The 24,648-nt window shown below is 44.0% G+C and overlaps 1 protein-coding gene across 1 annotated transcript in view; it reads left to right on the top strand.

Moving 5' to 3' along the window:
* The window catches only part of pdgfra (platelet-derived growth factor receptor, alpha polypeptide), a 28,250-nt gene extending 17,281 nt beyond the window's left edge, over positions 1-10,969 (top strand). The window contains exons 21-29 of the mRNA XM_056603203.1: positions 237-390; positions 1,721-1,878; positions 2,507-2,622; positions 3,327-3,449; positions 4,043-4,154; positions 4,404-4,503; positions 4,752-4,857; positions 6,377-6,627; positions 8,923-10,969. Of these exons, the coding sequence (XP_056459178.1) occupies positions 237-390; positions 1,721-1,878; positions 2,507-2,622; positions 3,327-3,449; positions 4,043-4,154; positions 4,404-4,503; positions 4,752-4,857; positions 6,377-6,627; positions 8,923-9,070 (1,268 nt within the window). The 3' untranslated portion in view covers positions 9,071-10,969. The remainder of the gene's footprint in view (positions 1-236; positions 391-1,720; positions 1,879-2,506; positions 2,623-3,326; positions 3,450-4,042; positions 4,155-4,403; positions 4,504-4,751; positions 4,858-6,376; positions 6,628-8,922) is intronic.
* Positions 10,970-24,648: the final 13,679 nt, after the last annotated feature.

The raw sequence follows: 24,648 nt of genomic DNA, 5'->3' as shown, positions 1-24,648 counted from the left end.
GTCCCTCAATTCAATTCAAAAGAGCTTGATTGTCATGGAAAATAAACATTGCCATTGCCAGAACAGTGGAAAAGTTAAAGAAAGGAAAAGGAAAGAAAACTTACATTGAAAGCACGATGAAAAGCTGAAACAAAGTTAAATATAATGTACAAGTAGCGTAGAAAGGATGAGGTAATGGTCAGGATAGGAGTGATAATGGTAATGAAACCATTTCCCGGCACTCTCTCCCCCACCAGGTCCCATCTACATAATCACAGAGTACTGTCTCTATGGCGACCTGGTCAACTACCTCCACAAGAACCGCGAGAACTTCATCAACGTGCAGCCAGAAAAGAGCCGGAAAAACCTGGACATCTTTGGCATCAACCCGGTGGACGAGAGTAGCCGCAGGTAACCTTCCGTCCCACCAACAACCTCCTTCAGCCCGGACCCACACCCATAACCTTCACCTTAGACCCACACCCACGACCTCCTTCACCTTAGGCCCACACCCACAACCTCCTTCACCTTAGGCCCACACCCACAACCTCCTTCACCTTAGACCCACACCCACAACCTCCTTCTCCTTAGACCCACACCCACGACCTCCTTCACCTTAGACCCACACCCACAACCTCCTTCACCTTAGACCCACACCCACAACCTCCTTCACCTTAGACCCACACCCACAACCTCCTTCACCTTAGACCCACACCCACAACCTCCTTCACCTTAGACCCACACCCACAACCTCAATCAACCCGGAGCCACACCCACAACCTCCTAATATATAATAATATTATAATAAACTATCAAAATATAATTTGCAAACAAAATGTAATAGCTTCTTAACCAGGAACCCAAAACATGTTTAAAATGTCAGTGTTATGTAGTACTGTTATGTTCTATGATAAAGTATCCACACTCAACCAACCCCGTTCACACAACCCCCCCCCAACCCCCCCCCCCCACCCCCCCCCCCCCCACCCCCCCCCCCCCCCCCAGCCTGTCTGGCATCTTCACGTAATCCAATCCCGGCTCTTAAGTGATCTCGTTTTCACTCTAACCCTATTACCATAGAGCTACCTGTTAATTGTGTCGATGTGGTTGAGAACCAAACACCCCCTCACCACCACCACCACCTCCACCTCCAACCCGTCACCCCCCCCTCTCCCCCCCAAGGGGGTCAACCGGGTTGCCTGAATGAGTCACGCCGACTACACCTCAACCCCACCACAGAGATGTGTCAGTGGTGTTCCTTACCACCATGTGTGGTCCTTATTCCCACGATGCATCACTCCCTTACCCAGTCTTTATCTCGCCATACCCCTTTACATAAACGTAACCATTGAATACCGTAACAAAACCCTTTCTAGCTTTATACCTAAACTTACCCCAAAGCAACATAATATTGCTCAAGCGTAATGTCAACAATCACAGTTAAAATCCACGGAGAGGGAACATAGAATGCTCGCGCTCTCAAACTAAGAGGATTCTGATGTGCAGTTTTGCATAAAGTAGGGTGGGGCCTACATTTTATATTCCTAGAAGTAGGTCACTATGAAAATTTGAATTGCAGTCAATCATGAATTCACAGTACTATCGTCACAGGCATTCAAACATTCAAAAAACCCTTTTAAAATCTGTAACTCTGCATGAAAACAGGGCAGTATAGGGAAGTATGGTGTGATTCCCAGGCCGTCCTGTAACCGGTCTGGTTTTTCCTCATCTCGCCACACAGCTACGTCATCCTGTCCTTTGAGGGCAAGGGAGGAGACTACATGGACATGAAGCAGGCGGACAACACCCAGTACGTGCCCATGCTGGAGATGAACAGCTCCAAGTACTCGGACATCATGCGCTCCAACTACGATCACCCCCCCTCGCAGAAGGAATTCGGTGAGAGAGAGAGAGAGAGAGAGAGAGCGCCCTCTGACTGTTTAATAGAAATTCTTAATGTGTTCTCTGCCTTTTTGTTGGATCGGAGATTTTATTATGGTGGTTATTTACTCAACGTGTTGCTTTCACCTAAACTTCCTACCTATCACCAACTCTCACCTAATACCTAAACTACTACAAACCTTAAACCTGAACTTAATATTAAACCTTGACGTCATATTTTACCTTACATTCCTTAACCATTACCAAAGTGTCCATCCTTAATCTATTACCAAAATTGGGCTTCCTTCATCTGACATACAATTTTGCTATCCCCTAACCTCAGTACTAAATTTACCCTTAACTTCAAAAAGTCGACCTTGTCTCACTGCACTCCTTAAGTTAGCCGGGCATTAGCGCTGTATTTGTCTCCATGTTGGTGTAAGGCTGCACCCCTGTCAGTCTCTAGCTCTACCCCAGCCCTGTAATTACACAGACTGGATAATAGTTCCCTGGCTTCCCCCTGCCGCGAGCCAAAAACCTGGCTGGTGCAGCCGCTGCTATATTTACAGTGAGCGGGCGGACACCCCCCTCTTTTAGTCTGGCTCCTAACTGCCTGTTTTTATTTCATTCATTCTTTTCCATGCAGACGGTGAGATGGACAACCTGCTGTCAGAAGATGGCAAGGACGGCCTGAGCACCACCGACCTGCTCAGCTTCACCTACCAGGTGGCCAAGGGCATGGAGTTCCTCGCCTCCAAGAACGTGAGTCCAACTTCAACACCGCCGCTGGGTGCAGTCCCAAAGCGGTCAGACCCACTCTCAGTGGAAACCAGGGTTTTAAAAAAAAAAAAACTAAAAGCTAGGTCTTCCTGGTTGGTTGGCAAGACATCACTTGGTGGGCTCTCTGCGAGTGACCTGCGAACCTGTTGCTACGGTGACAAAGGTTGGAGTGATGCGGTGGTGGTGGCGGCGGCTGGTGCTTTGGGCCTGTGCTGATGACAGGCCTGCCGCCCAGCAGGACTGCTTTTAAACCCAGGGTTCCTCTGAGATAAGCCGCCCTCGTGCCAACGACGAGAGGCGAGTGTGTTTGAATATAGCCGGGGACCGGCCAGGGTAGAATTAGCCTTCGCTCCCAGCTACTCATTCCCTCTCCCTGGTTATTATCCCCTGGTCAGGGCCGGCCATGTTTACACTAAGGCCCAGGCGTTGGAGGAAACACCAAGTGGAAATTCTAAAGGATTATTACAAATTATACCCCGAAAAAATGTCCCACAGACAGAGAGGCAGATTTAGATGTGGCGAGTAAAAGCTTGACCGACCGACCGACTGCATAACAAAACGGATGTTTTCGGTCGGGTCGGTCGAAGACTTGAAGCACTGGGACTGGCAAACAAACAACAGTGAGGGACGGTGGAAGATGCTGAGTTTGTCGTTCTGATGGTGTGTATGTGTTCTGCCTCCCTCAGTGTGTGCACCGCGATCTGGCGGCCCGGAACGTGCTGCTGTCCCAGGGGAAAATCGTGAAGATCTGCGACTTCGGCCTGGCCCGAGACATCATGCACGACAACAACTATGTCTCCAAAGGCAGCGTAAGTCTGTCTGTTTACCTGTCTGTCTGTCTGTCTGTTTACCTGTCTGTCTGTCTGTCTGTCTGTCTGTCTGTCTGTCTGTCTGTCTGTCTGTCTGTCTGTCTGTCTGTCTGTCTGTCTGTCTGTCTGTCTGTCTGTCTGTCTGTCTCTCTGTCTCTCTGTCTGTCTGTCTGTCTGTCTGTCTGTCTGTCTGTCTGTGTGTCTGTTTGTTTGAAAGCACTACAATTCAGCAGATAGAGCAGGTTGTAGAAGGGGAGGTGTAAGGATTTAAGTTCGATCTCTCATGGTCCAGATGTCCTTCAGCAAGGCATATAACTGCTATCTGGCTGACATCACCAATGGTGTGGGTGCATGTCCGATCGGGATGACTGGAAAGAAGATCGAAAACCTTGAGCGTGCCCAGATTAGGTCAACTCAAGTGTCTATTTTTTAGATTTCAATTATTCTACTAAGGCCAACCCAGACAATTGGTTGTGGTTTATATGCTTTATTTGAAATGAAGATGGCTTCCATGTATAGGATACAGGTTTTGTTTGCATTGATATGGCCTCCATGTGTATGCATATTGATTGTGATTGTCTTGCGTTGAACAGACCTTCCTGCCGGTGAAGTGGATGGCACCAGAGAGCATCTTTGATAACCTGTACACTACCCTGAGTGACGTGTGGTCCTACGGGATCCTGTTGTGGGAGATCTTCTCCCTTGGTTAGTTTACACATCAAAGACACACACAACTTTAAGTCATAAATGATGTGTATATATCCGACTGTTGGAGCCTATACAGTATATGTTTATTTGGAGTCAAACTTTTCCGAAGTTGATGGGACATTTTCAGTGGGAACATTTGTATGACATAAAAATTACATTAAATACAAAAGTAAGGCTTTCAAAGTAACAGGAAGTGAGATCATGGAGGTATCAGGAACTGATGAGAGCGTTGTTGTGGGTTTGAAGGTGGGACTCCGTACCCGGGCATGGTGGTAGACTCCAGCTTCTACAACAAGATCAAGAGTGGCTACAGGATGGCCAAGCCAGAGCACGCACCGAGCGACATGTAGGTGGCACCCCGACTGCATCATATTTGTATATGTGTGCACGTAAACGTTCCTAAATATACCTTTCTTCAGCTTTATAGTTATTTACAAAAGCAAATTTATAAATTATACTGGAATTATTCCATTATGCTAAAAAAGAAGCCTCTTTATCTGCAGTTTTGAGCTAGTAGCTCTTGTGCTAAGCTACCTGTGTTGGTTAGCTTTTGTGCTAAGCTACCTGTGTGTTTCTGTACCTGGGCGTGTTCAGGTATGAGGTGATGATGCGGTGTTGGAACAGTGAGCCTGAGAAGCGTCCTTCTTTCATGGAACTGACTGAGGCTGTGGCCTCCCTCCTTCCCTCCAGCTACAAGAGAGTGAGTCTCTCCTCCCAACACTCTCTGAACTTTGACCTCTCCACGCTTAAACACCTGCTTTCTACCTCACACTCATGACCTCACAAAGTCATCCACAACCTGATACATTTTGTCCCTGAGGCATTTTGTTCCTGAGCCAATGCAATGTGTTCTGCCCAAAGACCACTCCAGTTTATCTGTTAGTTTATCTGCATAGCACGTTAAAAGGTTTCACAGTAGATCGCTTGCCCTCTCGTTCACTAAAAGCTCTCAGACTAGGACCATGGGGTGATGATAGGGGGTGGTGTACATTTTTGTGTGTCTGTGTGAGAGAGAGAGAGAGAGAGAGAGAGAGAGAGAGAGAGAGAGAGAGAGAGAGAGAGAGAGAGAGAGAGAGAGAGAGAGAGAGAGAGAGAGAGAGAGAGAGAGAGAGAGAGAGAGAGAGAGAGAAAGAGAGATAGAGGGGGGGGGGGGATAGAGTGAGAGAGAGAGAGAGAGAGAGAGAGAGAGAGAGAGAGAGAGAGAGAGAGAGAGAGAGAGAGAGAGAGAGAGGGGGGGATAGAGAGAGAGAGAGAGAGAGAGAGAGAGAGAGAGAGAGAGAGAGAGAGAGAGAGAGAGAGAGAGAGAGATGGGGGGATAGAGAGAGAGAGAGAGAGAGAGAGAGAGAGAGAGAGAGAGAGAGAGAGAGAGAGAGAGAGAGAGAGAGCGTGAGCGCATGTGTGTGTATTAGCGTCTTTATGTGTTTCTGCGGTTTCTCGGGCCCCCAGGGTGACAACAGTGTAAAACAGGGTGCTGTGGGTGCTAAGACCTGTGATTAAAAGGTCAATGTACCAGCTGGAGGTCTTTCTCACCCACCAACACCCACCACCCCCGTGCTCCAACGCCCTGCCATAATGAGCCTCTTCAGGCTGTTAAACACAGCAGCACACATGGTCGATGAAGGACCTCACCGCCACTCCACGTGGCATGGGGGGGGTTCAAGGGTTTAGTGTCTCCGCATACTCATGCTCACACACTCCCACGTACACACAATCACGCACACGTACTACACACACACACACACACACACACACACACACACACACACACACACACACACACACACACACACACACACACACACACACTGCAGTTCCTTGTTTGCTCATTTGGGTTTAAGCAAAACGAACGGCCTCTCTTCCGTTATCAGGTCCATTGGCCGAGCATAGAATAGATTAGTTCTGGGGTTTACAGGCACTTAATGGACAGATAAATGTTTTAAAATGATGGTTTAAAAGAATGGAGAACACACTAATGAAACAGTCCTCTGCTGCCACATGACTCCAGTCTTACCACCGATTGCTGTCCTTCCTCCTCCTTCCTTTTCTACCATCTCCACATGCCTACCACCTTATCCTCCTAAATCTGAACGATTAAAATAGTCTTCAAAAGAGAGGAATATGAAAATAAATAACCTAGCTAAATTCTCTCTCCCCTCCCCCTCCTCCTCCCCATCTCCTCCTCCTCCTCCTCCTCCTCCTCCTCCTCCTCCCGCCTCCAGTGCTACGACCGGGTGAACCAGGACTTCCTGAAGAGCGACCACCCGGCGGTGACCCGCGTGTGCGTGGACACGGACTTGCCCGTCGACGACAACGCCTACATCGGCATCGCCTACAAGAACCACGGCAAGCTGAAGGAGCGCGAGAGCGGCTTCGACGAGCAGCGCCTCAGCTCCGACAGCGGCTACATCATCCCCCTGCCCGACCTGGAACCGCTGTCGGACGACGAGTACGGCAAGAGGAACCGCCACAGGTGAGCAGTTGGCACACTCTTGCAAACCTGGGTTGAAGCTGCTCTCGCTTTACGACCTTACCAAATGTCAGATTTCTCTGACATTTGGAAGTGTTGCTATTCACTGACCCGTGATTGACCGGCAGCAACGGATTCCCCGAGCCGATAACGGAAAAGAGGTCCCGATGGGTCAGAAATGTCCCAGGAGCGTTCTTGAATTGAAATTGGCTCCTACAGAGGCAGACACAGTCTACCACTACAGATATTCTCTTAGCGCATTTCACTCATTAGTAGCTGACAGAAAGCTAGGTCATTTCCATTACATTCAAATGATAGCTCTTTCAAATCCAACACACTAATTTTTTGTGATGCGTTTTTGAACGTGCTGTACCTACAATAACTACTACTATACACACATCACGTCTGTTTGGGATTCCTACAGATACTCGCTACTATATCGTTTTTTAAAAGTGCTCAAGGCATATCTTTCAGCTATTTGTTGCCATTTATTTTTATACCATACTTTGGTATGGGTATAGAAATTACACAAATCAGCAGAAAAATCCCTAAGCAAGATGCTTAATGACCTGTATCTGAAATCAATGTAGGTCGCTTTGTATAAAAGCATCCACTAAAATACCCTAGTAAAAAGTCATGCCAAGGAACTGCAGATGTAACCTAGCATCCTGGCTAACCCTGACACATTGACTAAGATGTTTTCAATACAATACAGTCCCACCCCAAATAGATTCATGATAAATATTGAAATAGGCAGGGTACAACATCAAAGTGCCACCACAGTCACACATGGATGTAAAGGTCTAGCAATTACTGTATGTTGTATGTCCTGGCACTTACAGTTTTTTCCTATCGTTTTCGGTCATGTACCCATACTATGGTCACTTTTCCCTATCACTTAACACAGTGGGCTTTAGAGACACACACCTCTGCATATCTGTTAACCTTTGGTGCAAAATGCACTACAACAACCACACCACAAACAATGCTGCCATAACTTAACACATGTTTCCTCTCAGAACACTATGACCTAAAAAACACTAACATCTTGAAGCATTGCCAATTGCATATATAAAATGTTGCTGTGTCCTCCAGTTTGGCATAGATTTCCTGTAGTGTTGCATTGAAAAAAAGAGAAAAAACACAGACAAACACTTCTTTGGACTACAGTAATAAAGTTTGTAATATTACAGTATGACAATCCAAGCCAAGTATCTGCTGACAGTGTTCATATGTCGGTTTACCTCCCACAAAAGATGTCACAATTGAGTGTGGTAAATGTACTGTAATTGTAAATACAGTAAATACTGTAAGTGTTTTATGAGAAACTGAGAATAACAATTTTCAGTTTTTGTAATGCAAATTACATACAGTAAGTACGTAATATATGATCCAGAAACAAAGAAGGCCCTTTTTCAACGAGGCACAAATTACATGTAAAACACCTGAGTAGTTCTTTAGCTGAGTAGGTCTTTAGCTGAAATGACCACCAGATGTTTTGCATTGCAAAACTTATCCTCTGTGTTTTGTACAGATCATTGTATGTAGTGTTGCTTTTACGTAAAAAAAGTAATTCCATGCCAATTCACCAAGAACTATGGTGCACAGGGGGAAAAAAATCTAAATTACTGTAAAATAAAATAAATAAACTATAAACTAAATATTTTTTCTTATTCAAACATGTAACTTCATTTGTCTGTCCAAATGCAGCATCTTTCCATCTACAGTGATCTAAATTACTGTTAGGTTTTGAACAGAAAGTTCACTGTTTTGAACAGAGTATCTAAACATTGGTAAAATATGCTGTAGTTCCACAGCGTTTTGCCGGTAGTGAACATTGACTGGGGCAGGTATCCATGAAATTTGGAAGAAGGCGTCATTGCCAGCATTTGTATCTTAGCATAGGGGCAAGTAACCACAGTTTGGTTCACATGGTGTACTGGTATGCTCACTGTGTGAAGTGTTTAGGGAATGTGAACATGGTTTAGGTAAATTGCCTAAAACGATAGGAAAAAACTGTAATGTACACACTTATTGTATGTTGTATGTCCTCACACATAAAAATAGTACTTAATAGCGTCTTACCCTAGCTATCTTTGTTGTTTACGGGGAATGGGTTAACCTAGCAATTATAAATGCTAAGCACTTTTCGTACCGACAGCGATGTATTGTTTCTCTTTCTTCTGACAAATGTACTTATTGTAAGTCCCTTTGGATAACAGCATCTCCTAAATGCCCTCAATGTAAAATGTAGAGGTCTAGCGAGATGCTGAGCATGTTCCTGGTGTCCTCCCGTAGCTCCCAGACCTCTGATGAGAGCGCCATCGAGACGGGCTCCAGCATCTCAACGTTGGCCAAGCGAGAGGGAGAGACCCTGGAGGACATCACCATGCTGGACGACATGTGTCTGGACTCCAGCGACCTGGTGGAGGACAGCTTCCTGTGACCTTCATGTCCCCTGCCGGGACTCTCCTCCAGACCCTCCCCTCCCCCCAAAGACCCTCAGAGACCCTCTTAGACTTTGGTACATGGACCTTCTCAGATACCCCCCCAGCCCTTCACCTCCGAAACCTGCCTCTTGACCGGGATTGCCCCACCAGGAGGAGAGAAGCACATACCACTTCGTCCTGTTCTCTTGGGGAGGGGGGGGGTCTTTTGGTGTTTGACTTCATGAAACGTCTCCCTGGGCTCTGCTCCCTAGTGGTCTGGAGGGAGGACGTGGTGAATACAACGACAATGAATGGACTCTCCGAGCCAGGGGTTCCAGAGCAGAGTTTGGTAGCGTGAGAACGGACTAACCACGCACCAACCGGGGAGAAAGAAAATCCAAAAACGGGAGGGATGAGGTTTCTTATTCCGTAGGGCATTTTTTTGTAATATACGTGCAACGATACAATCGAGGAAGGAGGATTCAGTTGTTTGGGTGAAAAATTACCACTGCATTAGCTTATCAGAACCACTAGAGATCCACTGTTTAGACGTGGCCAGTTTCCTTGGTTTACATAGAGATCGTGAGTGACAATCAATAGTCCCCCCCCCCTCGTCCCTCCCTCAACCACATCCCCCCTCCCTAATTATCACCTGATGCTGGTACAATCAGTCTCATTAGATTAAAAAAAGCACAAATTTTATGTTACAATTTTTGTACGTGACAGTATTATGTTGGCTAATGAAACGGCTCATGAAATGGCTAAAGCAACGGTTAACGAAAAGCAGCGGTACAAATATATTTTTTTACGTCACCAATGTGTAAACATGTAATGTTTGTGAATATTAGAGAACTGCCACAGAGTTGTGAGGAGAGGACTAACGGACGTGCCGAAGTCAAATCTTTATTTGTACCGTCTCCGCTTTCCCATGACAGCTTGCTCCAGTTATGGGTGTGTCTAAGAAAGCCCAGCCCAGCGTGATTGTATTGTACATAGATTGAGAGTGATTTTATATAACAGAGTTATTGACAATAAGATTACAGTATTTTATATGAAAAAAGAAGCACATATTAATCCACTGCATCCGATGGTTGAGCCTTGTTCAGAAATAGAAAACCAAACTCAAAATGTGGCAGACAATGGACTACACTTCTGGTCAATTGAGGACTTTCAGCTCATAACGTTTTACACTGCAGTTTTGAAGTACTGCTCCACAACGACACACACCTTGTTCATTTGTATTAGTCATGGAAACTACAACAAGAAATGATTCTCTACCAAAGCACAGAGGACTATGTTTGTTTCAGTTTAATTACTTTCAGTCGACCACACTTTAATATAAGTTTCCTTTTGCCTAATATAACGCACCACAATGACAAAAATAAAAATAAAAATCTATGCCTTACTCTGCATGTTACCAAAAAGTAGCTAGAAGATATATAGCCATACCAGCATATTTGTTTACCAAGTAGAACCTTAGTATACAAATAAAAATACACCAGAAAGGAGAATAGGGAGAAGAAAGTGTTTTAGCTCCTTTGGAGGCGAGGGCTTTGGATCGGAGCCCAGACACTTGGACAGAAGCCGTATTCCTCCTGATCCTCCAGCTAAATCCAGCGCACCGTACACCCAAACTCTCCACCCCTCTCACTGGCACTATCCCCTCTCTGCCCTACTGCCGGCTGGAATACGTGGAGACAAATTGGCGCCAGTGCGCTTTCCTTCTTTATCTTCTGCTGCGCTAATATTGTTGTACGCATTGTCCTTGGCTTCAGTACTGCCTTCCCTGTGGTAGCCTACACCTCCGTTGGTACGTTGGGTCAGTATAGCCCCAGGCCGCTTCTCCCAATACACACATTATTACTCTGTTTTCCTATACATTATGTACATTCAGATGATTTATATTTCAATAAAAGATTTATAATGTAACTCTTGCCATTTCTTTTTGTTTGCTAATGTTTGGTTGGTGTTTCGGTATATTAGTTAGGAGATTTTAGGTTTAGGTATGATGTTAGAGAAAGTTCATTTTAGGGAGGTTAGATAAATTCAGGTGTTAGAGAGGGTAAGAGATTATTCAGTTGAGGCATTAGAGATTATGATTATTTACTTTCCCTAGTTCTGCACTAATTTCTGAGTTAAGTAGCCTACCTGCTTTCAATAATTTTAGTGATTGGGTTCACGCGTAACATTGTCAGAGTGTGTGTGTGTGTGTGTGTGTGTGTGTGTGTGTGTGTGTGTGTGTGTGTGTGTGTGTGTGTGTGTGTGTGTGTGTGTGTGTGTGTGTGTGTGTGTGTGTGTGTGTGTGTGTGTGTGTGTGTGTGTGTGTCTGTGTTTGTGTTTGTGTGTGTTAGAAAGAGATATTGCGTGTGCATATATATAGCTGTGTGCGCTTAACTGTGGACTTCGAACGGTACATGCTGTATGTCCGTCCGACTGAGTCTTGAACATTAACAGTTACTGTAATTTCCCACCAGAGGGCGCAAGTGTCAACGAAATATAAAAAACACCGAGGAGCCCTAAAAGCCGCGTCAAATGGTGGTCTGGCCTCAAGGCACCAATGATAACCAAATACCTGAAACAAAAGCCATGCTGTTTCAAGCTTTGAAGAGCTTCTCCATCTGTACATGACGGTAGTATGCTTTGCCGCAAAGAGGACCGTATAACGATATCTGTGGCCACTTTCTGCTGCCGACAAAGTAATGAGCTCCGGCATATTTAATATTTATCATTTTCCAATTTATTACATATAAATAAAGTTATGGAAATGGCTACATCTTTTTTTTTTTATAGAAGAACAATTTCACAGTAGCCTACATTGCACAAAGTTGTAAAGCTTTTTTTTTTATAAGACACATATTTTTGCTTTCAACTAGCCTATAGATCGAATAGCCGGGACACATCTGTTGTTAATAACAATCTATTTTGATTTCTGTAATATTTTCAATTAAATCACATCCTAGCTGATATGGCCTGGCCAGCCCCATCTTTCTTTGTATACAAGAATCCTAACATTGACACTCCCCAAGCCCTCCCCAAACCCCTCACAAAACCCCTCCCCAAAAAACTACCACCTGCGCTGGTCTCACAGCAGGTCAGAGTGGACAGAACATTATTTTCATGTTATTTTTTTCTTCCGCCTATTGACTCGGAGGGAGTCAAATTGACACATTGTGACAATAATGTTTTTTACAAAATGATTTTTGGTTTTATGCTGTAGTGCTGGTTTTATGTCGAGTAAGTGTTGTCGAAATAAAAGCAGCCACTTCTACTTTAGAGAAACAGCAGCAATCAAGGTAAAGCATCTTATTTATGGCAAAGAAGGTGAGCAAAGATGCAAGCTTGTCTTTATGTCCTGGGTGAACAGCCTATCCTTAAAGAATCTGTATGAATACATTACTTATTTTCACATGAGAAAAGGCCTCAAAGGCTCAGGCCTACAATGTTTTAGAAAACCGATCCCAATGAGGTCGACCAAATATTTGGCCTGAACACAATGCTGCCTTTAATGCTCAATGGACACAAAATATGATTTACCAACACGGTGAAGGATCATTTACGGCGGTGAAAAAGAATAGCGAGGCCCGACCAGAAGCCACGGCCCCACCACAGTGGGCGGCTTGGGGGGTGGGGGGGAGAAGGAATGAAATTGTATCTCATTTTACTGCGTGAGAGTGAGAGGCAATCCGATTTGTGTATATTTGGCTGCACGAGTGATGTTGGGACGATTAGATTAGGGATCTCTTTAGTTTGTTTGACACGTAACATCAGTCTGCCTGGTGAAACTGGACGCCGCTCGGGCGGCCTTAACAGCCGCTTGGTCTCCCCACGCCGCCCCGCTGGGAGCAGGGCGTGTGCGCCTGCGCCTTGTGCGCCTGCGCCATGAGCGCACTGCTCTCGTTTCAAACACCCCTCTCGCAACTGTATGTGTGTAGCTGTGTGTGTCTGTGTGTCTGTGTGTGTGTGTGTGTGTGTGTGTGTGTGTGTGTGAGTGTGTGTGTGTGTGTGTTATCGTGTGTGTGTTTGTGTGGCTGGGAGGGTGGGTTGTGTGTGTGTCTGAGTGTCTGTGTGTCTGTGTTTTTGTGTGTGTGTGTGTGTGTGTGTGTGTGTGTGTGTGTGTGTGTGTGTGTGTGTGTGTGTGTGTGTGTGTGTGTGTGTGTGTGTGTGTGTGTGTGTGTGTGTGTGTGTGTGTGTGTGTGTGTGTGTGTGTGTGTAAGTGTGTGTGTGTGTGTGCGTGAGTGTGTGTGTGTTTGTGTGGGTGGGTGGGGGGGTATTTATGTATTTTCCAGACCCGGGCCTAACGAGGGGCCGTTGTGGCCCCCACCCCTGTAAGCGATCCTTTGATTGATCTGTCATTAAGAAAACGAACATACAAGAAACATTAACCTTGTCACAACAAGATATGCTTGGAGCGGTGTCAGTTTTCACCTTTGACCTCAGATGAAATTTGCTCCTTTGTTTGAAAACATTCGGACAGAATAGGCGAGAGGCAAACACAAAATGCAACTAGTCTAGTCAATAGACTACATATAATACACAGGGATGGCAATTCAACCACGTTTGTCTCACTCTCCCTCTTTCTTTCACTCTCTGTCTCTGTCTCTGTCTCTCTCTCTCTAGGTCCCTATCTTTCTCTGTCTTCGTCTCTATCTTTCTCTCTCTGCCTCCCTCACACAAACTGAGCTCCTTGTCTGATTTATAGTGCTGCAGACTGTGTGGTCGGTGTGTCGCTGTAAGGCAGGGAATAAAAATGCTAACTCATGACTGGGAAGAAGTTATGCTCGCAGATATCATATGAGTGGCTCTAGGCTCAGACAGTACTGTGTTTAAAGAGTATTTCATAAAATATTAAAATATTTCAAAGGCATGGTTTTAGCCCAGCCTTTTTAGCTGTTATACATCGATTAACCACTTCCTTTATGTATACAAATATATATAGATAGACATGCAATGCATCATTGCTTGTCGAAGACATAAAGAAAGAAGTTTTGATGATAAGATAACGAGAAGCCTGGGGTCTTGGTTAATTTTTCAAAGAGACCATGGTAAAATCAACAGAAAATTTAATATTATACTTTTATTTTCCGGAACATTATCATTTCATGTTCACCCCGGGGGGAAAGGAAGTATCTAGCTGTCAAATATTATCAGGACTTTGGAACACATACACATGACACACACATTCTCCATAATTATAATCACCACAACTTCTACTAGTAATAGTACTACTGTTGCTATTAAGACTACAAGTATTACTAGTTGAATACGTTTAATACTGATCAGATTATACCGCTAACTACTACCCTAACTACTACTACGACTACTATGTCTTATATTTGCACAACTAGTCTATTACAAATATTGTTCGACTAACTACTACGGCTGCCTCCAATGCTACTACTAACAATGATGACAACATTACTAACATGATTGCTGCTGATTTCTGAGATTTCATAACGGGGTAAAATAAACAGAAAATATGCTCAAAGGGGGAACTGCATTATAACCTTTTGCTATACACAGAAACAAGAAAGAAATGAAAAATAGTAGACAAACGGTGGCAGACACTGAGGAACATATCATGCATAGCACAACGCTTTGACAGTTTTTTTCCGAATTGGACAAATGGAGAACACAAATCCCGGGAATATGATGTCAATGGTCCCAACTTTTCCACGGAAACAGAGTTGATGCTGCAGACGGCAATGAAGCAGTACAGAAAATGGCGAGCAATTAGGAAATGCGTGGCCCTTTAAAGAACATGCAACACGTGAACTTTATCAGTATACGTGACATGTTGTGGTTTGCTTCAAGATGGTGACAAATGGTCATTTCTTCTGACTGGCGCAAGGGGAGAACCTAATCGCAGGCATTCAAACCCTCGACTCAAAGTTGGTACATTTAGGAGTTACCAGAGAACTTAAAAACACAGATACAGTAGAACATAATCAGAAATCCCAAACGACAAACTGGAAAAACAAGCTGTAAATGGTGCTGGGATCGTAAGAGTAATAGTTGGTTCCTGCCCTGTTTTCAATGAACTGCAGACACCATTAACTGACATCATAAGCATTTGGATGGTTAAGAATTACACATGCAAGTTTAAACAAAATGGAGGGTTGTGTACCTCAACATTATTGTGTCCAGTTGACCAAATGGTGACATATTTCTGGGGTGATCCATTGTTCAGGTATTTGTTCAGGTATTGGAAGCAGGCCAGATGAGGTTGTTCGCTGGGCCAATCCCTTGTCACTCTAATCTAATTAAATATGATCTACCCATGAGAAATGATCTTCCTTTTAAACAAATACCCATGGTTATTATTCTACCGAGTCCTAGCCCAATTGAATTGAGCCTCCTGCCCTTTGACTCAAGTGATGGTATTAGGGACGTTGACTGAAAACACATTGTGGCTTTGCTCTCCCAGCCCTGTTAGTTCATTGCGTAGGGCAGCCATTTTTCTTAGTCAAGCTCCTTGCCGCTGAATCATTATCTTTCCCATTCTGTTGTCAGGCTTTCTGTTTTCACAGTAAACGAGACCTTATGGTATCCACTAATGAAGCGCCTTGAAGTAAGGAAAGATTTCTTCTACAAAATGTTGTTCTACATGGTCCTGCAGGGGAGGGGGGGGCTATGTTAGGGGGTGGAGGGGAAGCTAGGTGTGTGTGTGTGTGTGTGTGTGTGTGTGTGTGTGTGTGTGTGTGTGTGTGTGTGTGTGTGTGTGTGTGTGTGTGTGTGTGTGTGTGTGTGTGTGTGTGTGTGTGTGTGTGTGTGTGTGCGTGCGCGCGTGTGTGTGTGCGTGTGTGTTTGTGACTGTATGTGTGTGTGGGTGTTGATCATGTGCTAGGGCCCCGGGCTCCACAGCCTTTACAATCATGTGATCAGCGACAACGGGCATACATGGTGGTCTGTTGGAGCCAGGGGCCGTGAACGCCTTACAGAAGAAATTGAAAAAATCCCCCCCTGGCCTTCCTCCTATTGCATGTGAATGATCAGGTTGCTCTGTTAGGCGTTTTATACATAAGCTGTGGTGGTTTGAAGATAAGGTAACACTCTGTCCAGCTATGCTAGCTACACTTGCTGGTTCTCCAAGCCTCTCTATCTGGTTCTCGGAGCCTCTCTATCTGGTTTGCTTAACCTCTTTTTCTGGTTCTTGGAGCCTCTCTTCCTGGTTCTCCAAGCCTCTCCATCTAGTTTGCAAAGCCTATCTCTTTCTGGTTTTCGGAGCCTCTATTCCTGGTTCTTGAAGCCTCTATTTTTTGGTTTCCCTGAAGCCTATCTTCCTGGTTCTCAGAGCATCTCTATCTGGTTCTCAGAGCATTTCTATCTTGAGCCTCTCTTTCTTAGTTTCTCTTCCTGGTTGTAGGGGCTACTTCGTGGTTGTTTGGGCCTACCACCTGGTTTCCTGCCCAATGAGCTGCAGCTCAGACAACCAGCTGTGTCAGCTCACAGTAATAGTATGTGGTATAAGAAAATAAAAAATTCCATGGAATTTAGTTTTTCATAAAACAATAACCGCTTCCTTAAGTAAACGTAAGTCCTTGATATAAACTCTAGCTAGAACAATAAGCAATCATCTTGGCCCATATGTTGGGGTAAAGTCACATTCTGTGCTAAAAGCTGGAACCGGTTGGTAAAGAGAACATGCTGATAATCCTCTTCTTCCTTTGTCGGCTGGATCAAACTAAAATATGAATATTATATGAATAATATGAAGTAAGTACGTAAGTAGGAATGCTCAATTGGTTCCCAGAAGCATTGGACTTCTTCCACCCCTACACGCGCTCTTTCTGTCCTCCCCTCTACAGGAGGAGAATCGATGTCAGGGACATCGATTCAGACCTGAGACGACACAGGGTTCGAGTCCTGCCTGACGCAGCGACCCTGAGGCACAGCGGGCGTGGCGGCTCATCCTGAATTGTGAGCGATCAAAGCGTATTGACAGTAAAGAGGATGCACTGCAGTCACTCTGCACTCTGCACGTCATGGGTCAGCGCAGGGTTTAGGGTGACCATGAAATTCCTTGTGAAAGCCCACTTGGTGGAGAGGTTCCTGATCAATCAGCTATGGTTGGCCAGCCTTCACAGCGACACAGCGCGGCATTGAGTCGGCTGGTGTGAAACCACCCACTCATCACTGTCGCTGTTTTGCTGTTCCTGTCAGAGGGACAAACACTCTCTCAGAGAGGGAATATGCGAGTAATCAGCATTGAAAATTAGTTTCTCGTAGTTAAGATGACTTGAGAGGGGAGAGAGGCAGGGATGATGTAATCTGCGGCCATGCATGTTAGACACTGAGAAGTAGGTTGTGTTTGCATTGTATGTTTGCGTGGATGTGTGTGTTTCTGTGTGTTTGTATGTGTGCTGAGTATTTGAAAACTAATTAAAACTAAGTGTTAATATTGGTATATGTAAATGTTTTCTGATACAAATTTACAGAGTGAATATGGAGAGTTTATAATGCTGCTGAACTGTTACTGATAGTCAAATAATCACTGATAAGAAGATTCGGTGGCTACAGAGTTTCCAGGGAATTAATTTTACTAATTTGTACTACTTGTGTGTGCTAATTATTAAAGTGACTATGTGTAAGATTTGTACATGAAGAAATTGCCAATATGTGAACAGGTAGTTATCTCACTTAAATCACCTTCCCTGAGTGCCTCCATTGCGTAGCCTGTGGGCTGTTTTATATTATATTTAACTTGGGTGGTTATGCCAGGCAAAAAGGAAGGAAATTACATCTAACTTTTAATTGAGATTATTTATACCTCCAAGTACTGAGTATAACCCTTCTTAAAAGATGGAGCTGAGAGTAAGAGAGGAAAATTAAACTTAAAGGGTGATAGCATGCTTTTTCAACTTTTCCCTTTGTTTTAAGATGTATGTATACATGTTTTACATTTGTTATCGACCATATTTTTCTCAACCAGTTGTATGAGCTTGTGATGATGAATACGTAAAAAGTTATTCATAGTAAGTACCTTATTACTTAGGTTTAATCATATTGAATTTATTATAAAGTAAACATTTAAAATGACACTTATATCAGTACCCTATTAGTAAGTCAATATTCACTTTCTCTTGTACCAACACTATCCTCTCAGTGTCACTTGGTGTACTCTACTTGTTACCCAATAAAAGTAAGTTACTATAGTTCAGATATTAAATAAGATAATCACTGTATAATTAACTGACAATGAAAACAATATGATTCCTTGTTGAATGATGCTACTTCTAAAATTGTAAAACTCATCGTCAGCGCAAACTTTGATCATTGACTTTGAGAGACATTCTTTTACATGCAAGTTTACAAGCTCATTGCACCCGCACAACTTCACACAAACGCACATGCGCACACACATATACACACACAAACACAAACACACACAAACACAAACACACACACACACACACACACACACACACACACACACACACACACACACACACACACACACACACACACACACGCACACACACATACACAGATGAACACACACTTATACACACACATAGACGCAGTAACCCAAAAACCTTTCCCAGGATTTATATTTAGAGACCGTTTTAATGTAGTTTCCTCCAGTGGCTTTCCAGTCTGTTTGAGTTGTGCTCAGGTGGCTAACTCTATCCTTATCTGATGGAGATACTAACACACTGTCCCTCCCCCCCCCCCCCCCACACACACACACACACACACACATACAATGTCATGCTTCTCTTACCCTTTCGTGATCCAGTTCCAACAAGTCTCCTCCATATTGACATGTCAGTTAATCATTACCTATGTAAAAGAGAAGGGTTTATCAAAAAAAACGTACGTTATAAATGTCATTCATGTGCCCACACAACCACAACAGTCAGACATTATTTGATTATGTGCAAAACATGCAGGGTCCATTAGACAAATATACCTGTTTAATCTATAAACCATTCTGCAAACGTTGGGTACCTTTGAACAAGGAAGACAGCAAAAGCTTGCAAACGGCATTGTGAAAAAGAGGATGAGTTTCCTTGTGTATCGAGTGACCGTTTAACCTACAGGCATGGCAGTATTGACTGTGTTTTACCGCACGGAATCTCTTCAGGATCTCGTCTAGCACCTGAGCAGCCTATGGCATCTTTCAAAGTAATTGGTCCTAACCAAGCTGTTCTGTAGAGCATAGAACATCTTTCAAAATAAAAGTGGTTAGAATGAAAATAGGCAGTAGGTCAATTCTTTATAAATACATTAATATATTCAATAAAAAAATATGAACACGGTCAGTTGGACCTCATTAAAACAATTTGAAATCAATTGAAAACTAGAAAACAAATGAATACGACCCCAAAAGGAATACATCGCCACGCCAGCCTTGCAGGCCTTGCCGATTTGAAAGAAGATGCAGTCTATCTTGTTTGGGTTCTGGTGAGCTATTATGGAGGTTCTAATTGTTCAAATGGATCAGTTAGCCCGATGACTGGAGGCCAACAATGAGTTGTTGGGAGTTGGCTTAAGAACAAAAAAAGGAATTGCGATGGGAGGCCTGGAGCGACTATGTAGCCAGCATTTCTTCCTCTATAGTAAATAGTCTCTGATCTCTTATACTTCGAATGCAACATCACTCACTACCTCTGGGTCCTTATGTAAAATGGGTCCCAAACACACTTTTGATCCTCTTGAAACATGTGTGTGTGTTTGTGGGGGGGGTGGGGGGGGGGGATCCTTGAGATCTCTTCTCTTCCTGTAGAGGAGATATGACAGCACTTAAATACAATTTGGCTTAAATGTAATATATCCTACCCTGCAGTTAAGAAGGTCCTTCAACATACTTTGCTATAGCCTTTGTTCGTTTATTAGAAATGTAAAAAGTATTATCACGCCAAAGGTGACCGGTTTAGTAGTTAGTTCTACTAAAATGACAGCCTATTGCAAAAGGTGTCGACAAAGAGAACAAAACTCAAGATTGCCACTTCTAAGAACAGTACATCTTAACAACTTATTTTGTACCAGAATATGGCTACAGTACCAGGTCTATATGATAGCAGGTAGCTAGAGTATCAGGTCTATGTAATAGCAGGTAGCTACAGAAGCAGGTCTATATAATAGCACTGCTATCATATAGACCTGCCGTTGTAGCTACCTGCTGTCATAGCAGGTAGCTACAGAAGCAGGTCTATATAATAGCAGGTAGCTACAAAGGTAGGTCTATATGATAGAAATTTGCTACAACGGAAAGTCTATATGATAGCAGGTAGCTACAATGGCAGGTCTATATGAACGCAGGTACAAACAGTAGCAAGTATCTAGTAGCAGGTCTATATGATAACAGGTAGCTACAGCGGCAGGTCTATTGGATAGCAGCCAGCCATTGGATAATTTAGGCAGGTGTATTAGGAGTTATTTGCTGTGCCGTGGTCGAGCTGCGACCCTGAACACAGAACCAAACTCAGACTCACCACCAGGACCAATACAAGCACACATATTGCACATTCACATGGTTATATTGGACCATGTTATATTTGGAACATATGGTGGCCTGACACTTCCTCTCCTCTGAGTGTTTGGCTGCGGGTCACTGCCGTGCCAACTGGTTTATGGTTGATCTACAATGGACAAACAATGTGGTCATGTGACCAGTCCAAACTTTAAAGGAAATGCCAAATATTACTTTTCACAGTGTATTCTCCTACAACGGATGACTTTTCATCACTTTTTGAAGCACCCACAAAGTAAGATAAAATCTTTTAAAGTCATGTTGACAGGATGTCATTGTGAGGATTGCAAAGTCCAAAGTTCAAATAAAACAAGGGTTTTATGTGAAGTAAAACTTTTGAAAAATGTGTATGTAAGGGAGGTTTGGCTGAAAAAACCCTCCCTTCAAAAATTGTAATCATGTGGGTCAATATAATGAAGGTAAAAAGTTACTCTATCGGTTTGTGCCCACTCACAATCATGAGTTAAAAACACATCATAGGACCTTGGGTTGGGTAGCCATCAGGGAAGATTTAGAAAGGTAACTCTTCTCTATTGAATCTTAGAATATGCTAAATGTATGTTTAAGCCACTCATCTAAATATAAAGATTTATATCTACCTGAATTCTCTCATCCAGGGACTCCTCTAGAGGAAGTTTGTTGGGACTTTATATCTAAATTCATGTTCATTTACAGTTATCATTAGAGACACCTTTATACCATAAGATACAGCCTATTACCTGAAGGCAGGCGGAGGATAATGGGGATACACCCCAGAACCTTTTATCTGGGAGTCAAACCCCAAAGACTATCTTCTTGCCCTGCATCGTCCAAAGGGGTTCCAGGTCAATTGGTTGGGGAGACTTCAGCATACTTCGCTTTAACAACAATCCAATGATATCCATAACTTTCCTCATCTCTTATATTTTATATATATATTGCTGTATTAGCAGAAACAAACAGTGGGAAGAGTCAGACGACAAAATAGACCCACAGTCCATGGAAACATGGCTCAGCGTGATGATTGTTCATATGATGCCAGTCTCAGGGCCAGTTGACCCAATGGCTTCTTCTCCAGAAAAACGAATTCATGTCTCTTAGGTCTTGGAGGAGCTCTAAAAACAACCCCACGGATCCTGGTGGAAGATGCGAGGGAGGAACAAAGACGAGTTGTTGTGGTGCCGGAGATGCTGGACGACTGTGCGATTCCCCCCTAGGCCTATTGAGGAAATCACATGCAAGAGTTAAAACAAGCCTCAGTACCCCAACCTCGACCCTGGTTGTCTTACCCCCGTTACTCTTGACTCAATGGTACCATTATGCTGTTCCCTGTCCCTGTGCTGCCTAGCCCGCTCCGTTCATCAGGCAGATTGTCTATGCGACTCTACGTCCAGAGGCCGCTGTGCTGAGGCGCAGCCAGGGAAGGGCTTGGAAACGCGGCCGTCATCCACGAGTTCCGACGTACATGAGGATGGAAAAGGGACAGGACTTATGGGGGAACATTCCTAAGCATTACAGTTAAAGGCGAAAGCTTGTTGCCACAAGTGACCCGCGCAACGTTGACCTTGGTGCTAGCAACCGGGCTGACAGGGGCCGTCAGGTTCCTTGCCTAAAGACACCCATTGGTAACAATTCTTTCTTATAAAATATAAAAATAGAGATGGAGGTGATGGAGCAGAAGGATTGAACACGCAGCCCTGTCAGTGGGCTTTGTCTGAAATGACTTCTACCCCAAACTTCAAAGTACAAGTCAGCAAGACAAGTCTCTCTCCATCTCTCTCTCTATACCTCTCTCTCTCTCTCTCTCTCTCTCTCTCTCTCTCTCTCTCTCTCTCTCTCTCTCTCTCTCTCTCTCTATCTCTCTCTCTCTCTCTCTCTCTCTCTCTCTCTCTCTCTCTCTCTCTCTCTCTATCCCCCTCTCTATCCCCCCCTCTCTCTCTCTCTCTCTCTCTCTCTCTCTCTCTCTCTCTCTCTCTCTCTCTCTCTCTCTCTCTCTCTCTCTCTCTCTCTCTCTCTGTCTCTCTCTCTCTCTCTCTCTCTCTCTCTATCCCCCTCACCCTCTCTCCTCTCTCCCCTCTCTCTCTGTCTCTCTCTCTCCTCCCTCCATCCCTCTCTCTTTCTCTCTCAGATGACACATGTGTACGCTGGTCTTGATATTTCCCTGGCTATGTTACAGCAATAGAGAGCAATAGTGATGAGTGCTGACATACACTGATTTTCACCAAGTTGCCAATCAGCAGAGGCCATTCCTCACTTCACTCCCTAGGGGGCCCAGCTGTGAGTGACAGGGTGCGGGAGTAAATTGAGGTGAATTGAGGTCAAATTAAACACGACCATCAATGCTTGTTACACTGTGATTTTTGGGAAAAATTATTAATGTAAACCAAAAAAAGTGAGAACTACTGCTGTATCTACTAAATCTTCTGCTAAATCTTTGGATTGAATGAATGCACGGAATGTTCACAGCATCACTTTCTTATGAAATGTAAAACCATAAAATCATAATGACAATATTCAAAAACAACATCCCACAGCTCTAGAAGAATATACATTTAGGAATTTGACCAAAATAAATTGTGGTAATCGCTTTCCCCAGAAGTAATAATTTCCCCCTCATACTATAAAAGTCATTTGGGCTGATGGTAAAATCAATGGGTGTAATTGGCCGGTTGTTTTACAGGACTGAACGCGTCGAGGTAGTCCAATTAGAGATCTGGTTTCCAGGCCTCAGCCATCTGAGCCCTTTAAGAGTGGTCTGTCGCTCTCAAATGTATAAGAAATTGATCCTAAAATTGAAAACTGAAGCTTGACCACCTTCTTAAATCACCTCACATAGCCAACGGACGTTTCCTCTTCCAATAAATCCGGAGGCACTGAGAACAAATGGGTCATGTAGCAGACACGAGTTTGTTCGAGTGAGGCTGATATTAATCAAAGCACGCTGGAACTGCAGGAATTTAATGCTGCACGATCGCGTTTCAAACGACGATATGTGTGGGTCGCTGTAGGAGTCCAAAGCAAACGTGTTTCTGGATCATTTTGTAAATTGTGTTTTAACTATCAATAAATAGTTGGAGAAACCTGGATACAAATTGATGTTGGAAGGAAGTTTGGAATAATAGTATGGAATCCATAAACCATCTGTTACAAATATCTCTTTCGTCAGAACCGACCCAAATGTCGACCAGTGGGCCTACCACATCAATCAACATCTCAATTTCAGATGGTAACAAGCGGTTGTGAAAACAATGACTCTCTGTATAATATTTATATTTAATTACTATGCTTATCATACGCATCCAGCAAAGATTATCCGAGAAGGAGCTGTGACCAATAATTTCTGCAGAACAAGAAGTGGGGTTGTCAGAAGAGAACCAAATACACAGAAGCAGTTTAACAGATTCAGAACTGAACATGCATACAAAACCAAAACAATAATCTTCATCGCCGTGCGGGTGCGTCTGTGTGTGTTTTAAGTGCCATCTTGTCTCAAGGGGGAGCAAGCCCCAAAAGATAAAGGCCTCCTTCCCTTCTCCCCAACCACCAAACGCGGACCATAGTTCTCCGGTTAGATGTCATCCGGGATGTTTCTGGGATGAAGAACGTAAATACAACTCCGAACTCACAAACGCCCTCTGGAGATCTCAGAAGAAGGGAGATGTGCGTGAGTCTTCTTGAACTTCTGTAATAGTTTGCCCCTGAGCCCCTAACGTATCTCTTTCTTCCCTGTCTTAACAAGTGTGTTCTTGAAATCCTATTTACAATAATCGAGCAGCAATGATTTACGGGTGAACAAATATAAGTAAAGTCGTTGCTCTGCGGTTCTATATGTCCCTTGTGATACCTGTGCGCCGTCAATAACGAGAGAGAGAGAGAGAGAGAGAGAGAGAGAGAGAGAGAGAGAGAGAGAGAGAGAGAGAGAGAGAGAGAGAGAGAGAGAGAGAGAGAGAGAGAGAGAGAGAGAGAGAGAGAGAGAGAGAGAGAGAGAGAGAGAGAGAGAGAGAGAGAGAGAGAGAGAGAGAGAGAGTGTGTGTGTGTGTGGGGGTAATGATGTTGTGGAGCAGGCAGGCAGGCAGGCAGGCAGCCCTACTACAGGTGACACAACTCCCTCCTCCCCACTGGCCCCCTAGCGTCCCGCTGGCG

The sequence above is a fragment of the Gadus chalcogrammus genome, chromosome 12, assembly GCF_026213295.1.
Source record: "Gadus chalcogrammus isolate NIFS_2021 chromosome 12, NIFS_Gcha_1.0, whole genome shotgun sequence".
Lineage (NCBI taxonomy): Eukaryota > Metazoa > Chordata > Actinopteri > Gadiformes > Gadidae > Gadus > Gadus chalcogrammus.
Note: the sequence above shows the minus strand (reverse complement) of the source record. Positions and strands in the feature narration are given on the sequence as shown.